We start from the raw sequence: 18,450 nt of genomic DNA on the forward strand, positions 1-18,450 counted from the left end.
CTATGACGCAGGTATTGTAATTCAGCCCCCTTTCCCAGACGCAGAAACCACGGCTCATGGAAGAACAATTCCACCCAATTCACACAGGTCAGAACTGGCACAGCAGAAAAAGGGCCCTGGTCTGTCTACCCAGAACCTCTGCTCCTCCTCTGCCCACACCATTCGACACAGCTTCAACTTGCTTTCTTTTCCTGGAGAAAAAAGCCAAGGGCACGGTGGGTAATGTGATGCCACAGTCAGAACTAGAACTTGGGCCTCTGACTCCCAGCCCAAGGCTCCTTCTACTACTTTGTGTCAAAGATGTTGGGAGTACAAAGAGCCATCTGGAGGGCAGGAAAAAAATCAGTTGAGGCCTTCCCTAGTGACGGCTTCTTTCTTGGCAAGATTACTATATCCAGGAAAACTTCAAGCACCACCCTGGGTCACCATATCCCATGAGAACAACTGAGGCAGACAATTCACAGCAAGATTTCACTGTGATTTGCTGGAAGCTAAAAGACTAACCCGCATCAGAGGTGCAGGGAAGTGTCTCTTTTCTATGGAGTCCTAGCAGAGGCACAAACCTTCTCAACCTTTCATAGTTAGATGTGATTGTTCCTGTCCTCTGTCCTCTCCTGCACCAGGGTGAGTGTAAGTCTTTTAATCTGGAAGCCATTAGAATGGCAAAATAGCGAGGTCACCTGGATTAGCAGCTAATGGATTCTCTCTCCCCTTTGTTCTGATGGTAATAGGATGGGACAATAAAATATTACTATGAAGCTTCTGGGAGCTTCTCAGGCTGGTGTGTTTTGCAAATTAGGTGGCAATGCACAGAGAACCCAGTTGTAATGCTTTCCCCTATTCTTGGGCAGTTCCAGCAGCAGCTTGTTTCTTGTGTCATCCTTCTCCAAAGGGGTCTTCTCACCCCTCTGACTCACAGTCCCCAGCCCCCACCTGGCTTACCTTGCAGCAGTGTGTAGAAGGCACCTGAGGCAGACAAGTTGGTGGTTATGGTGACATCATCCTTGCTGGAGGTCTCTACCTGGACATGCACTGAGCTGTCTGTATCACTTCGAAAACTGCTCACCTGGCCAGTAGGGAAGGTGACATTTGTCAGGCGGCCAAAGCTGTCATACCTGGAAACCAAGGGGGTGGCACTGAGTAACAGAAATTTAATGGTGTTATCACTGGAACTCAGCATGTTCTAGCTCATGCCATAGTCTGGCATGTTCTGCTTTTCTTTCCGCTCGGCTGCATTCCCTGTCTCCCATATCTCTTTGCACAAGGCTTGGCACAGAGATTACAGGATATGACTCCACCTGCTGATGTTCACCTGCAAGAAAATCACTGACCTTTCTGAGTCTTCCTTTCCTAATCCAAACAATGATGTTGAGACCCTTGACCTGCCTACTACACAGGATTACTGTGAGAAACATGTGAAGTGCCCTGTAGCTATAAATTAGAATTCACTTGTGAAGGGGTAAGATGACAGTGACCCTGATGAGAGGCTGGCCCAGAATCTTAGAGCTGGGAGTCTCCCCAGAAGTGATGTAGTCAATGTTAATGCTTGAAAAACCTCTGCAAAACCTCCATGTGCTGCTTATACAGGTTTTTCCTGAAAAACACTAGAGCCAGAAACCATTACCCAGGGGTTTCTTAGGACACTACAGACCCTGGGGAAAGGGGGCTCTGAGTTCAAACTAGGACTCAGGATAGACAGATGGGCTCTTGTAACTCCTTCCTATCTAGAATTCACATATGGCACTAAGCATCTATGGATCTGCAACTGTCAGAACCCACAGCTTTGCTCTGGTATGGTCTTTCTGAAGCATCATAATTGAATCTTAATTCTCTTTACCATTCTCCTAATAATAATAAAAGAAATACCTACCATTATGGAATACCTCCAATGTTCTAGGTATGGTGCTAGATGCTTTTCACACATTCTTTTATTAATCATCATTTAATACATTTTCATTTAATCCTAGTCTAAAGGTTATATAATCATATTATTTCCTTTTTGGAGGAGGCTCAGAAAAGTGAAGTCACCTGCTCAAGTCACCAGCTAATAAGTGTGGTAGAATAAAAATTCAAACTCAGACCTATTCGTTTCCAAACTGCCACCTGCCTTTCTGTCTTTGATGAACATTTCTGTACCATCCATTTGCAAGTATCCATCTCATGCCCCTCTCCCTGCTGCAGATGTGGCTGGGAGATGGCAGAAGTGAGCTATGAATATTTTAATTATTGTTTTTAATTAAGGGAGGCTGAAGTGTAAAAAGGCAGGCTTAAAAAGCCTTTTTGCACTTAGGTGTGAATGGAGAAAAAGTTCTTCCTCCACTTGTCAATATTGCTGACTTCTGCTCACGTGCAAGGTGAGGTTCAGCAATGGGTTCAGTTGTATGTCTCCCCCATGTACTCTGGGTCTCCCGACTGGACTTGTTTTTTACTACTTTGCTTTTACTTCTGGGGTAAAGCTGGGTCCCTGAGAGAGTTTTAACAATAGCAAAATGAAAAGTCAGGTAGTTCAGCTCCGTCCTGGCTCTTCCTGTGATTCTTTCAGCTGGGCCTAGCTTCTTGCTGGGACTCCTGAGTTTGTAGCTTTTACGGTTTCAGGTGAGACTTGGTAGGTGAGACTAGGCAGGCCTCCGCTGAGCAATTTTCTGCCAAGATCTGATTTGGGTGCTGCGCCACAGATTCTGCCATTTGCTACCTCCTTCTGTACCTGTGCCTGCCACAGATCACAGCCTCTACACTGCACATAACAGTCCCTGGCACACTCTGCTGCAGAGGAGCCATTGGTAAAGGCCTCTTGAATGAATCACCCCAGTTCTTGGCCTAATACCAATTCTGGGGGAGGAGCCAAGGGGCTTTGGGAAAGTTGAATCTATTGCTGAGGCCTGCAGAAGAGGAACAGAAGCCCTTTCCAGTATGGCTGGCAACACAGTGGTCTCTGCTATGCCTCCTAGGCCTGGGCATGGTGGGGCAAGGCTGTCAGGCTGTATCGGGGCTCTCCTTTAGGCAGTTAGGGGGCGTTGGCAAACTGTTTCATATCACGATTTCTCCTTTCTTATCCTTAGTACTGAGTCAGGTTCTTCTAGGAAGAGGTTAGTCTGGCCTGTGGGGCCACAGGAGCAGAGGTCCCCTCAGAGCTGCAGGAAGGAGCAGTGCTGAGAGATGGCTGCTAGGAAGGAAGGCAAGTCTTGGGGTAAAGGTCTGAGGTGTTTGTCTTAAGGCCTCTTTCATCTGGAAACTCTCTCAGAGCTCTGCTCCCTTCAACTCTGAGAGGCTGGTGTTCTTTTTAACTTATGGCTGCTGGAAATTTGAACAGGAAGGAAATTCACAAAAATGTTTACAGTGGTTATCTCTGGGAGGTAGAATTACAGGTGATACAGTTGCTTATTTATATAAGTTTCATATTTCCATGATTTTCTATAATAAACATGAATTATTTTCATAGTCAGAAGAGTGCTGTGACAACGCGAGTAAAGCCATGAGCAGGAGCTCATGAATATGGCCACCTTGGGGAAGTGGACCTTTTAAATTACCAGCATTTATAAGGCCTCACTTACAGGGCAAGTTGCTGGTGACAAGCCCCAGGCCTTCTGAGCAAAATATTACTAGGGCACCCTAAGTTTTTGAGCTAAAAATCAAAACCTCAGAAACTGGTTCTGCCTGGTTATCTTTACTGTATCTGTTCATGATCAGGCTGAGTCCTGTTGGATCCTGAGTCATCTTTTAAATTGACAGGAAGATCCATTTCAGTGCAACAGTCTCGTGGGGTGGGGATGCTGCTCTAGCCTGATTCTTTGGATACCTGTTATCCCAGTACACACCCTATTAATAAGGCTACTTACTCAGACTATCAAATCTCCTGAACTAACCATGTAAAAAATGTCTTATTATACCATGCAAAACACTTAAAAAGCAGTTTTGGAGTCTTACAGATATGAATTGATAGAGATTAATTGGGGATCAGATGTCACTTCAGTACCAATTCTAACAAAGCCTTGCTCAAGTGTCATTTCAAAAAGCCCTCCCTGGTCTCTTCTGTCCCTTCTCCCAGGGATACTCTGTGCACAACTCTATCCTAGAATGCCTCCCCTGTATTGTAAGGCTGATGGACAGGTGGTCTCTCTCTTTGGACGCTGAGTGCTTGAGGTCAGGACAAGTCAGGACAGGTCCGGAGTCAGATCACCAGGCTGAGCATGTGCATTTACACCACCTGGATTCTGCCACCTGCCAGCAATGTGACCCTGGAAGACTGGCTCTTGGTCCATCTCTGTGTCACCAGCACTAGGACTGGCATAGAGAAGACAGGCAGGGAATGTTGGCTAAACAAATGAATGTAGGCTTGGATGTGCAAAGCCTCTTTCCTATTCCATGATTCATTCACATGCTACCTCCTGTAGGACTTGACAGAAGCCAGGCACACAGTAGGTCATGATAAACATCTGCTGAATGCACAGACATGGAAACAACCGCTCTAGATAAATGATACTTTAGCAATCTCCCTAGACATCTTCCTAGAGTTTTAGTCTCCAAGACAGAAAGAGGCTTTGGATAAAGGCTGACAATTGTAATTATTATTGAAGGTAGCCTGTAATGCATAATTAAATTGAGCCTGAAGGAGATACAATGAAAAGGCCCCATGGCTTCAAGATCTGGTTTTCTTTTTATACGAAATGGTCAAAAAACCAGTAATTTCTACTCCTCACATCTTCTATTAGAAGGACTGAATGTCTTAATTAAATGAACATCAGATAGAAGAACCAATTTATAAAATTTTCTTGTCTCCTATTCATTCATTTTACAGCCTTCTAGACCTTGAGAAATGTCACTGGATTTCTCTGCTACTTGATCAATACCCGTGATTATCCCATCAGAACACTGTTCTTTTTCACTCTGCATGGGAAGAACTGGAGCTGCCCATCTCTGGACACTGACACCTCTGCCCTGTGGGCCGCCTCAGCAGAACCTTTTCTACTCTGCTCCAGAGCTGCTCCAACAAGGTGTAGGACCCAGAAGGGGCAGTTCTCTGCACTCTCTGGACTCCAAGTGGCCATCTCAAGCCCTGGCCCCATGATTAGGTGACTTCTGGACAATGGCTTCGTTATGTCAGTTATAGCTTTAATTATGAGAACGCACAAAGCACTGGCTTGCTTTCTTTCTAACCAAGAGGACTGGAAGGAATGGTTAGTATGGGAAGGTCTTTGGAGCCAGATGGTCTAGGCTTAGCATCCAGACTCTATACTTGCCAGCAACGTGATCTCAGAGGACAGGCACTCATTCAGTTTTCCCACTAACCGTCAAGTCCCCACCACAAATGATATTCCTTCAGGCAGGTTATATAACATAACCTTGGTGAGCCTCCCTTTCCCCCTCTACAGATGAGAATAATAATATGAGGGTGCCCCAAAGAGTTCATGGAAAGATTCACATTATCTTCTAAGCCTATTTTTCCATGAACTTTTTGAAGTACTTTTTTACTTATCTCATGAAGACCAAAAGAGGTAACATATTTACAATGAAACGCAAACTTCTTATTAGGGTTTTCAGGACCCCAGGAGACTCCCTCACTGGGAAGTCAACTCCCTGAGGGCAGGGACTTCATTTGGTCACTGCTGCAGCCCCAGAACTTAGAGTGCCTGGCATGCAGTAGATGCACAATAATGTGAGTGAAGATTGGGAGAATGACCTGACTCCTTCATGCCTCTCTTTCTGATTTCACCTTGAGTCTTATTCCTCTGTACTTCCTGCATTTCACTGCATCTGCTCCTGCTCCCCAAACATGCCAAGCTCAATCCATGCTGGGGGTGCTCACACGCGCTGTTCCCTCTGCAGGGAACGCTCTTCCCTCCAGTGTTGGTATGGCCAGTTCCTTTCACTATTCATGGTTCATTCACTGTCATCACTTCAGTGAGGTCTTCCCTGACCACCATGTCTAAAATGGTAGGTCCCCCCATCTGTACCACATTATCTTCTTGTATTGTCTTCATTATACTTATTATCATGTTTATTTATTTACCTGTTTATATGTCTCCTCCTACTAGAATATAATCTCCATGAGGACAGGAACCCTGTCTGTATTCAGTGCCTTAGAGGAGTAACCAGCATGTAGAAGGTACTCAGTACATATTTACTGAATGAATGAATGAATAAATACATAAGTAAAGAGTAAATATTATTGTCAATTTTTCAAGACATGGACTGAGAGCAAATAAGAACTTCGTCCATTTCACCTCCTAATCTCCATACGAGGAAGGGAAATCTCACGAATATTCACAGGGTACATTTTAGATATCAAGCACCATGCTCATAATCATCTTTTGAGGCAGACATTATTATTATCATTTCACAAATGGTGAAGATGAGGCTCAGAGAGGATAAGTAACTTTCCTAAGATCACACAGCTAGTAGAGGAATACAGATTCAAAGTCAGGTCCGTCTGACTTTAAAGCATGAGTTCTTTCATCAAGCTTCCCATAAAAAGGATGCAGTTTCAAATCAAAACCTTTGTGTTCATCACTGTTAAAGAACAATTGTGTCTGGAAGTCTCAAGTGGGTCAAGAAGACTGAGTTTTTTCTTCAAGATGCTTTGCTACCTGTGCAATTGACTTCACAGCAATGCCGAGCCCCAATTTGGGGGTATGATAGAGATGGCCTGATGATTGGCTTTTCATTATTTCCTTCCACTGACTTCTCTTCACTTCATTTTTCCAAAGCATCCTTGGAGCACAGTGAAAGAAAACACATAAAAGATTCATACACTTGCTGTGAACTTGGCTCTCAGAAGCGGGCCGCTAAAGGGTATCTTCACACACACTGCAAGGCTTTCTGCTTCACACTTGATCTCAAACCACTTACTACGTGCAGCTGGTGAGGAAAATGCCAAATTGCCTCTCTGATACTAAACTTTTGCTGATCTTAACTTCTTGGTTGGAAAATAAAGATTTGATTTTTCTGACTTTCATCTATGATGGTTTCAAATAACACCATCATCAACCAAGGGAACTGGACACTGTAACATCAGTGAGTAGTTAGAGTCCACAGTCCATGCACACCAATAGTTCCCTTGGCCTCAGGTCACTGTGATAGATGGCATCGCCACATCATTAGCTACTCTGAAACCGTATCAGAGACAGGGCATTTTTTTGGCTTCTGTAGTAAAAACTTGTACTTGCTGCCCATTTCCTGTAAAATTAGGTCCCAACAATGAATTCTAGCCTTGAGCATTCCCAAGATCTTGCCCACCCTACCACTGGGGGTCTCAACTCTCATGGAGGTTTTACTTGAGGCTTCTGGTGCTTAGGATTCAGGTAGATCTGGGAATGAATCCTGGCTCTGCCACTTACATCTAACACGTCACACAGCCAGTCCTATTCTGTGCTGGTTATTCTCTTTCCCACTCAGATCCATTCTCTGCCCTTCTCTGTGCCCAGAGAGGCTGAATCCCTGGGGCACCCTTGCTGCCTTGCTTCTGGTTGGGTTAAGTCAATGACAAGAGACTGGAGGTCAGGAGGAGAAGCTTTTCCTTACTTCTCTCCTTCAATGCCATCTCTCTCATAGTGGCTGCATCCATCCATGCTGACAGCTTCTACCAGGTGGCTCCGTGTTCACGGTTACAGCTCCCACTGGGCTTCAGTAACAATATCCTGCTCCTCCCCACCTTGCCCTTCGGCTCCAGGGCTGGTGGTGGCTGTTCACTGAGTGCCTGGGTGCCTCGGCACCCTTTCTTGGTACTCTTATCCCTGCCTATACCTCTATAACACGTCTCCACTTGAAAGACATTTTTGCTGAGTATAATATCTGGGTGGACAGTTTTTTGTTTTAGTTTTTTTCTTTCAGCATCTCTGTCTTCTAGCTTGCATGGTTCCTGATGAGAAGTCTGCTGTAATTCTTATCTATGTTCCTCTTATAAAATGCCTTTTTTTCTGGCTGCTTTCAAGATGATTCTTTTTCTTTTGTATTCAGCAGTTTGAATATTATATGCCTAGAAGTGTGTGTGTGTGTGTGTGTGTGTGTGTGTGTATTCTGTCTGGTGTTTTCTGAGCTTTTTGGATGTGTGGTTTGGTGTCCATTATTAATTATGGATAATTCTTGACCATTATTTCCTCAAATATTTCTTCTGCCCTGATTTTTCTCTCTTCTCTTAGAATTCCAATTACATGTATATTAGACCATTTGATATTGTCCCATAGCTCTTGAATGCCCTGTTCAGGATTTTTTCACTCTTTTCTCTTTGTGTTTGTGTGAGTAATTTCTGTTCACCCACCTTCTCTCCTCGGCTGTGTCAAGCTGTGTCACCAGGGTGATGGGCCCATCAGAAGCGTTCTTCACCTCTACAAATGTGTTTTCTGTTTCTAGCATTTCCATTCAATTCTTTCTTTTGTTTCCCTCTCTCTGCTGAAATGATCCATCTGATCTTGCACATGTTCACCTTTTCCATTACAGCCTTTATTATAATTACAGTTATTTTAAATTCCCTGAGAGATAGTTTGAACATCTGTGTCATATCTGAATGTGGTTCTGATGATTCCTCTGTCTCTTGGGAATGTGCTGCTTTCTCTTGCCCTTCTGCACGTTCAGTTGCAAGTGTGGTATCCTATGGAGCCCAGCAGAGACTGAGAGAACAGGCTTATGCCTGGAAATGGGTATGAGTTTCCTTCTGCTGGGACTTTAGTGAGGGGGTTTGAGTTAATTTAGTCAGGATTTGGGCTGGCTTTGAAGTATGTTGTTTCTATGGTTAACTCAGTGCATCATAGGATTTAAATTCCTCTAGCAATTCCTATGTTTAGGGCGTGCAACTGGTTTGCCGGAGGGTGTTTTTTCCCTCAGTGTCTACTCCGCCCTCAGCTTTAGGGCCTCCTTCTGTGCTGCATCCATACTCTTGCCCCTTTTTTATCCCTCTCCCAGCATACTCTGCTCTTCGTTGTTGATTTGAGCTTTGTAGTCTCAGTTTAGGTACCAACGTGTCCCTGAGCCTCGGGAGTGTGGCCTCTTCAGTGCTCCTGCCTCTTTTCAGTCTGTAGTGCTGGACTCACCACATATTCCTGCTCTGCTCCCAGCAGTAGGTTTTTCTTTTGTTGTTTCTTTTTTTTTTTCCATTTTCTTCTCTCAGTCAGCTGAGTGGGTTTTCACTAGTGGCTAAGTAGGACAGTGCTAGCTGCCCTTTTCTTCACAGATTAAGGCTTTTGTTCCTTCTGGGAGAAAAGGTGAGGAGGGTGTGGGTGCTCCTCCCCCAGGTCTACCAAAAGAGACACTTTCTTCAACCTTTTTCCACTCTTTTTTGTGGGAAAATTCTTGGTGGGGTTTGTGGAAAAAATCCTGAAGAGGGTATGAACTCCCCCAATTTCTGTAGCCTCAAATGGCTTCACACTCTCTTGCCAGTACACACTTAGACTTTACCCATTTGCTGACCACCCTGGCTGAACTCTTCTTCCCAGTGTCTGGTTGTGTCTACCCCAGGTAAGCTAGTGCTTATATCTGTCTCTTTCTGCAGAAGTCTGTCTCTCCTTGGATATGGGTCAGTTGGTTGCCCCATGACTTCAGAGGAAGGAGTTCAAGGAAAACTTATGAATTCGCCTTTCATCTGGCTCATTTTCACTGTAAGGTTGGGAGTGACTCTATCTCCAGCTCTTATATCCCCAAGCAAAAACCGGAAGCCAAGTCTCTTCATTGGAACCATGTGAGTTGAGCTCCGTGTCCTGCCGGGAGCGCCGACAGTGTTGCAGCTGGGGTTTGAGGCCAGCATTCTTCTCACTACAGCATGTTTTTTTTCTCTTATCTCCCTTCCCTGCTGAGTTTACATTTCATTCATAAAATATTTACTGAGCACCTACCTGCTAAGTTTCAAGCCCTAAGCTTGATACAGAGATAAATTAGTAAGGGTCTCACAGTAGTTACAGTGAGCATAATTATAAAAGGAGCTGTCACAGGGCAGAAGCCAGAGATACTTGCCCTGTGAAACTTAGGGAAGCTGGTGGCTCATGCCCACCGAGCAAGTCAATTTTGGATCTGCCTCCTGCTCATCAGACCTCTTTTCTAGTCACCAAATATCATCTGACCAGGAGCCAAGTCAGAAAGTAATGATGCCACACACTGCAGATGAAGACTGCATTATAGACTCCTTTGAGGTTTCCTTCCAGCTGACCTGTGGGCTGAGGGAAGGAAAGTAACTTCGATTCCCCAGAACTGCGGACTCTTTAAGTTAAGGTGCTCTGAGCTACGTGATGTTTATGTTAGATGTATTATTTAATCTGTTAAGAGGATCGATAAAGCCAACTTAAAACTTGTTTCAGTAATAGCCCATGTCACAGGCAAGCCTGGGCTGATTTTTTTTTTTTTTTTTTTTTATATTAGAACATTTGGATTGGAATCCACTAAGCTGCTTCATGGAGCTAATAGTAGAAAATCCACTAGAGCAACGATTCATGGGCAAAATCTGTCCAAATGCTTAAGAAATACTGCAATGATAAATAACACCACACCCTTAACTTCTAGAGAACTTCGTAGTTTGCAAAGTATTTTCATTTTCAGTATTTTATTTAGTTTTTTGATCCTCATAATGGCCCAGAAATGGGGTAGGGCAGGGATTATTTCTGTCTGGTTGAGGCCTGATGTGGAAGCCCGCCAGCCTGCCCGAGTCACGTGGCGAACATCAGTGAGAAGTGCTATCTGCACCTCGCTCTCAGTCTCACAGAATCATTTTGCTTTGGCTCACTCTGAGAACCATTTTCCAGCCCATTTTGGATATTCTCAGGGACCTGAATGCTTTCCTAGTTCATATCTTGATCTCAAACTTGACACTTGATTTTCCTCTTCTCACCTGACCTCAGATTCCTCCTTACCTCAATTAAAACTGTTGTCTGCTCCTTTGATTAGTTTACTTGCAACTACTCCTGGGTAATACAGTTCATGCTTAAACAACATTCTGCAATTACTGGTACTGCCACTAATATTGCTTGAAATAATAACAACAGCAGCAATCATTTGAGTATTAGGATGAGTCAGACATTGAGCTTTCCATATTTAATCTCATTGAAATTTTTTTTTTCATTGAAATTTAGAACCTCAGGCTATCCCTTTGAAATAGATGCTATTTTAATGCCTATTATGCAGATAAGTCACAAAGAACATACGTGAACCTAGCCAGTGCAGTTGAAAGAACATGGCTCTGGTATATACACACACTGTGTGTTTTTAGGCTAGTTACCTAATCTCTCTCTGCCTTAGTCTTGCTGTGAAGATTAAGTGGGAAAGAGCCTGGCACATAGTAGGACCTCAAAAAAAGTGAGTTTCCCTTTTTTTCCCCTCAATTTGTTTTCTATTGAAGCATAATTGATTATACATTTTAGTGGGGTACAAAGTTGACTATCAGTAGTTGTGTAAAATGTGTGATGGTCTAATCAGGATAGTTAGCTTATTCATCAAAAATGATTACAATATGTAATCATTCTTTGTGTCTGTTAACCAATTTCTCATTAAACCCCCTCTCTCTCCTCTCCTCCTCCCCCTTTCCACCTCTAGTAACTACAGTTCTGTTCTCTCCTTCTAAAAGTTCAACATATTATTGTGATTGTTGTTTGTTTGTTTCTTTCTCTCTCTTTCTTTCTATTTTAGGGATTTTATCTTCTACTCTGGTTTATGTCACCAAGGATCAACACTCCTTCTGAGTACTGTTATGAAGTGGATTCAGATGCCATTTCATAAAACGTGATTGTAATAACTTTCCCTTCTTCAAAAACATGGCCTATGGCTGTATATTTCATCAAGGAAAGACAGGGAAGGATCCTTCCTGGTAGAGGTGTAGGAAACAGTTTTAGATTTCAGGGGGGTGGAGAGTAACTGTTGCAATGATGTGCAAGCATTCAGTTTGGGATGTGAGGAAATGACCTTGAGAACTAATTGAGTGCACAGACTTGCTCTGACAAAGAAACCCCTGTACTGGCTAAATAATGTATAAGACATTTCCACTGGGCAATGGGGAAAATTGAATTATTTAGCATATTTCCATTTCAATGAGTTAATCAAGGTAATTGCTGTTTCCCTGGATCTTTGTATTTTCTTTATTATTAACAAGGTCCTTGTTTGGAGACAGGAATTTAGCCAGCAAACTTTATACAAGTTGTTGTGACTTTTTTGTACAAATTATATTTAAAAATCCATCACAGATCAATTTTCCTTTGGATTTTAGGATTGTAAGAAACCAGTGCTTGCTCAAGCTTGAAAAAAATTGAGGATTCTAGAATTCAGGTTCATTTGGGATTAACAAACTTAATCGAGGAGGTGGGAGGGCAGCAGGGCACAGCTGAAAGAGTATGAGCTCTTGTGTCAGACAGACTCGGGTTGTGATCCCTGTTCTGCCATGTTCTCACTATACAACAGTGGGCAAATGAGCCTCTCCTCAGCCTCAGTTTCTCCTTCTGTAACATGGATAATATCACCTATCCTCCAGAGCTATTGTGAGGATTAAGTGCAATGATGTAGTTCCTGGCCCACAGCTGATACTCAACAAGGTTGGTGCCTTCCCCATCTCCTGCATACTTGTCTAAGTGTGACACATTTAGCAGTTTCAGTTGTCTGGACCATGGCTAAAAGCTTAAAAAGAAGCTTAAAAAAACATCTAAGGAGAAAAAGAGATGTTTCAAAGTCCATTCATTAAAATATCTCATAGAGGAATAGAGGTATCTATCTGTCTGTCTGTCTGTCTGTCTGTCTGTCTGTCTATATACTTAATTTTGGCTAGGAATGTAATCAGCTGAACTTCTGGCTGTCTGACCACGCCACTTAAGAAGTCCCATACTGGGTGAAGAGCAGGGAAGTGAGCTACTTGACGTGGGCCTATGCAGTCATATAATCAGTCAACAAATAGTGACATGATTGTGTACTCTGAAGGAGAGACAGGGAAGCTCTACCCATTAGATACGGGTGCTAATAAAAGAACAGTCTAAATCACTTCAGGCAGGGGTGAAGGGTTCTGTGTCCTCATTTCTCCACTTCCTGGAAGATGTCTTCACAGTACAGCATAATATGAATGGCTGTTGTTCCTTATGAGTGACTCCTACTCATAAGAAGAAAGGTTTCATTATGTGTGTATAATGTGTTTGAGAAGAAAGGTATGTAAGGTTCTTCATAAGAAGTTCCATCTCATGGCTGTGAATTGTTGATGGCTGTAGCCAGATTTATTGTATACGTATTAAACTTTTCATAGTAAAAAGTTAAAAAAAAAAAAGGAAAGCATTAGATTACATGCTGAAAAACAAACAAAAAAAGGGAGTTCCATCTGAATTGGTTAAAGTGAAAAAAATGTTTGTGGAGATGTGATCTTCAATTATGTGGAAAATTCATCCACATGGAACTGTTCCTTTTCCCTTTGCCAAATTTCTGGAGAGTGGTTATAAGAACACGCTAGCACTTTATCAAGTACATTTCATCTAAATCATCTCCCTGTGAAAGGCTGGGCAGGTATCCACTGTATTCAGTTTACAGATGTGGAAACTGAGGCCTAAAGAGATTAAGTTAATGGTAGAGCTGGGATTGAAGCCCACCTCCTCTGACTCCAAAGCTCAGGCCTCCTCTGCTACACTATTTCCTTCCTGGGAGAAATTAGGAACATGACCACACAGAAGATATTATAGGCAAAGATTTACATCCCAAATCCTGAATTAAAATGAAAGACATCCCAAAATTAACATTCTATCAATTCACTTCTAATCCTATAATGCACCTAATAAAACAAAACCATCAAATGATACTTACTCATAAAATGTTGTCCATCCATTTTCATTGCTTTTGGTTGCCAGAAGGCCAGAGTTGCCATGGTATGTCATCATGGCCAACTCATGTCCTTGTGTGGTCACACTTTTGAGTGCACTGTTGGTGCCCATGGTCACCCAGTATACCTGGCCATCTGGGACTACCAGCCAGAGGGGCATCCCAGTAGAGTCTCGGCGGACATTTACCATGTTGCCGTTGTTGTCTGTGATGAGAGTGACATCGCCGTCCCCAGTGTAGGTGAAGTTGTATAGGTAGTCTCCTGTGGGCAGGCTCTGGGTGTACAAATGCTTGCCACTGGTATCAAACAGGTAGAGCTCCTGGTCGATTGGTGAGGACAGCTCATACATATTCTGGGTGTTGAGGAAAGGCTTGTTCTTTCGGATAAACCGAATTCTGATATTCCCAAGGTCGGCCACGTAGAGCTCCCCATCAGCACATACAGCCAAGGAAGATGGGGTATTCAGCTTTGCATCCTTGGCATAACCATCATCTCCAGAGAAACAGTCACAGTTGGCATCATTTTTACAGTCACAGCCACTGGGGGCCCCAGCAACTAGTGAAATCTCTCCGCTAGTGGTGACCTGCCTGATGCGATTAATCTTTTTCTCATCAGTCTCAGCAATATATAGGACCCCATTGTGTGAAACAGCCAAAGCGGTGGCTGACTCCAGGGTTGCGTGGATGGCCACCTTGCTCAGCAGGAAGTGGTCGATGCCAGGGACCTGGCAGTGCATGGGCCTCCCAGCGACAATGCGCACCTGGTGGTTTTCGGAGATTTGCAGGACCACATTGTTGTCCAGGACATAGAGAGAGTTGTCCATTGGGTTGATGGCTAAGTCTGTGGGCCACTCGAGCCGAACCTGACAATGGAGACACCAACACTCAAAAGACTGGCAAGATGCCCACTACTAATCACCCCACACCCCATGTAGCCCATAAGAGTGTCCAAAGTGCGCCTTTATGTACGGTCTAGCCTGATCCTCATGCAGTCTGTCAAGCCCCCTAATCAGAGTGAAACCATGAGATTGTTTACACTGAGACATCTGAGGGTCTCCACTAGACTAAGAAAACATAAAGAAAGAGATAACAACAACAACAATAGAATAGTAGGCAAGAGGCTAAACTTTGGAGTCAGACAGGCCTGGGTTCAGATCCTGGCTCCACCCCTTGTGACCTTGGGCAAGTTCCTTTGCCTCTCTGAACCTCAATATCCACCTGGAAAACAGAAATGACAATAGTGCAGAGTGCTGGACCTACAATCAGTGCTCAAACAAGGGTAGGTGGTGCTATGGGATTCAGAGGGGAAGGCGGATGCAGTCTGGAGGCTGAGGAGAGACATTCGTGAATGATTGATATGATACATGTATGAAAGATGATTTCTCAATTCTTTGAGTTCATGGATTAATACATTGCTAGGCGCTGGGGAATAAAGACAAAATAACCATGGCCTCTGTCTGACACAGTTCTAGGACAGTGATTCTCAAATCAAATTTATCTAAGTTGATCCTGGCCCCACAGTCAAATTATCTGTGGAGATTTTAGAAAACACTGGTGCTCAAATCCCACCCTGGGTCAGTTACATCAGATTAGTGGGTATGGGGCTGGGGCATTGGCATTATTTCAAAAAGCTTCCTGGGTGTTCTAATGTGGGGCTAGGAGTCACACCTGGATCCTCGCTCCTTCAAGTGTGATAATCAGACCATCAGCATCGGCATCCCCTGGGAGCTTGTCAGAAATGCAGAGTGACAGGCCTCACCACAAACCTACTGAATCAGTATCTGCATTTAAGCAGAGTCCCCTGGCAATTTCTGTGCACACTGAAGTTTATGAAGCCCTGCTGTACATAATGGTTTCTAGGAGCTCAGAGAACAGGTCCTCCTGGAAGGGATTAATGAAGCTGGCAATGGGAACCAGGGGTTCAGAGGTTCTGGGCCTCATGCTGAGCCTCCTGTGGGCCAGGCTGGGAAACTTGCAGGGATCACAGTGAACCTTTCAAACCCAGGGGATTGCAGCTGGCAGGGTCTGAGATGAGGAATGTTTTTTTCAGTGGACATGGAGGCTGGAGCGTAGGCAGTATCACACTGGGAGGTGCTGGCACTAAGGGCTGCCCTTTGCCAATTGTGTGCCTAAGAGGTCCAGCCACGTTGACGTGGACTGGAAGTGCTGACTGGTGTTTCTTCCTGCTAATTCTGGTATCTCACCTAAAGACTCATTGCCTTAGGGTTCCTGAGCCCCCAACACACTTGACATTCAATCCAATTTGGGGCTTAATAAACAAGTTGGTACCTTTAGATAAGAAGTTTCTCTTCCGGGAATGTGCTCTTGTACACTATTGTCTACATGAGTGCTTACCATAGCTATTTTTAATAATGGTGATAAAATGGAACCAACTCAAATGCCCAACAACCAAGAATTGGTTAAATAAATTGTCATAAATTTAGTTTCCCCATAAGGTAGAATACTGTCTGTAGTCATTAAAAGTGATGTTCTGGATTGATATTTAATGACATGGAAAATGTTTGCTATGCATTAAGTAGAAAGTACAGGTTACAGAACTGTGAGCACGGTGTTATACCAATAAGATTATGGCTAGAGAGATTAAAAGCTTGAGGGCTATATATCAAAATGTTAACCATAGTGGGATTAAAGGTGATTTTAATGTTCTTCTTTGTTTCTTTTACTATTTTCTACAGTGTATGTATGATAGTTTACCAATGTAAAGAGAAACCCAACAAATTATATACATAGGACATGAGTCGTCCATTCTGTCCCCTTCAGCTCAGGGCCATTCTCAGGATGGGTTAGACCCTCTTTCAGTTCTTCAGAGCAAGGTGCTCAGGTCCTGCTTCCTGAGTCTTCTTGTTCCCTCCCTCTCAGCCCCATCCCTCTGTCCCCACAGAGCAAGGGAGCCTGCAGGCTCGCCAGAGCTGCTGGCCGGGGGGCTGCCCTACTCCCCAGTGCTCTCTGAAGCACAGCATCCTGGCAGCTTTCCGCCGCATCAAGAACACAGTTTGCTCTAAAGTGACAGGGGAATTTTCAATTTCCTAAAACCCATTTCTTGTCAACACTGGTCGCTAAATATTTTATGCCCTCTAGTCCTGTGGCACCTTTGGGACCTACTTGCAGAGACCTTCCTGCCTGTCATTATGATGAAAAGATGGCTCTCCATGGATGGGTGGGAGGGGAGAGAGAAAGCCAGTAGAGGGAGAGGGGAGAGGAAAGAAAGGAGAAAATAAACAGCAAGTGCTTTCCTACGTGCTCCCCTAGTGCCATGTGCGCAGAGGTGCCTGGGAGAGCAGGAGGGGCACTGCTCCTCGAGTCGGTCCTCACTCTGTCATGCTGCCTGCATGGTGACAGCGGGGCAGACCAACTACCTAAGCCTCCCTGATGTCACTTCTGCATTAGTGATGATCAGGCCGAGGCTTAATTTCCCATCACCAAATTGGAGAGATGAGACTTTATAACTTCTGAGGCCCTCCAGCTCCCACATTCTGAGGTCCTCGTGTGGAGTGACGCTCCCTCTCCCTGTCCTCCGGAGCATTCTGTGCTTTTATTAAAGCACTTTGAGCTGACTACCTCGTTGCAGTGATTTGCTTGCAAAAATAGATTGCCAAAGAATGAACGAATGAAGGGCCAGTGAACGGCACAGAGTGAGCAAGGGACTGGTCACTTCCTACTCCAGTCCCACAGTTACTAGATGTGTTTTCTCACTCAAGCTTCTTAAACATTGAACTTCTCTTGCCTCATGTGGAAGGGAGAAATAAATGTTATGTAGGTTAGATGTGAGGATCAAATGAGACTGTGGACAAGGAAGTTCTTTGTAGATTACAAAGGAAACTCATATTTACATCCCATTACTAGCTGCCAGGCACCGTGTTAGGCAATTTGTGTATGTGATTTCATTAAAAACCTGATTTCCACATCTCTGATGGAACTTACTACAGGGCTCTGCATTTATAAATGCATTTTCTTTCACCACGCCTGAGTTTCCTCATCTATAAAATGGTGTGGACAGTATCTACACCATGGGATTATCATGACAAATAAGAAAAGAGAAGTCACACTCATCTCTGTATCCCCATTTCTAACAGAGAAGCTGGCACATAGTAAGTTCTCATTTTGGCCCCTGACAACAGAGTTATAGAGTTATATTCTGTCTGTGGTGGACACACCCTGCTGACCTGACGACTAATCTCCCGTTTTCAACAGGCTGCGACATCTTCTCTCCTTCTCTATTCTGTGCCTTCCTCTAGTTTCTTTTTGGGCCTGGTCTTTGTCTCCTCCCTGAGGCACTGGCCCCCGTTCCCCAGTTCTTCCCTCTACACTCTTGCCTCGGAGCTGTGTCCTCTCTCTGGCTTACTTCCCTGCTCCCCATGGCACAGCAAAGTAGCCAGGTGTTTGTAACAGAAGATGCTCTGAGAACAAAAGCAGTACCTCCTGCCCATGTGTGTGTGTAAAAATATATGCCTGTCAGCGAGTGTGGTAAATAAAAGTCCCTTGCTTAGATTTAGATGAAGGTAGTGAGCGCCGGGGTATCCAGAGATTTCAGTCCAGGATTTCTGAATCTAAATGTGGGTTTGTTTTTTTTTCCCTCTCCACTATATGCCCGTTGTCTTCCAAGCTTTTGATCTGACTGCTTGGCAGTATCTCTATCTAAAGTTGAACAGTTTTCCTATGTGTGGATTGAAAATT

The 18,450-nt window shown here is 44.0% G+C and overlaps 1 protein-coding gene across 1 annotated transcript in view; it reads right to left on the reverse strand.

Annotated features, from left to right (window-relative positions):
- TENM4 (teneurin transmembrane protein 4) overlaps nt 1-18,450 on the reverse strand; it is a 223,589-nt gene that overhangs the window by 20,282 nt on the left and 184,857 nt on the right. The window contains exons 20-21 of the mRNA XM_008566153.1: nt 13,741-14,618; nt 943-1,115 (exon numbers count right to left, since the gene is read on the reverse strand). Coding sequence (XP_008564375.1) covers nt 943-1,115; nt 13,741-14,618 — 1,051 coding nt within the window. The remainder of the gene's footprint in view (nt 1-942; nt 1,116-13,740; nt 14,619-18,450) is intronic.

This window comes from Galeopterus variegatus, unplaced genomic scaffold, assembly GCF_000696425.1.
Source record: "Galeopterus variegatus unplaced genomic scaffold, G_variegatus-3.0.2 Scaffold15, whole genome shotgun sequence".
Taxonomy (NCBI): domain Eukaryota; kingdom Metazoa; phylum Chordata; class Mammalia; order Dermoptera; family Cynocephalidae; genus Galeopterus; species Galeopterus variegatus.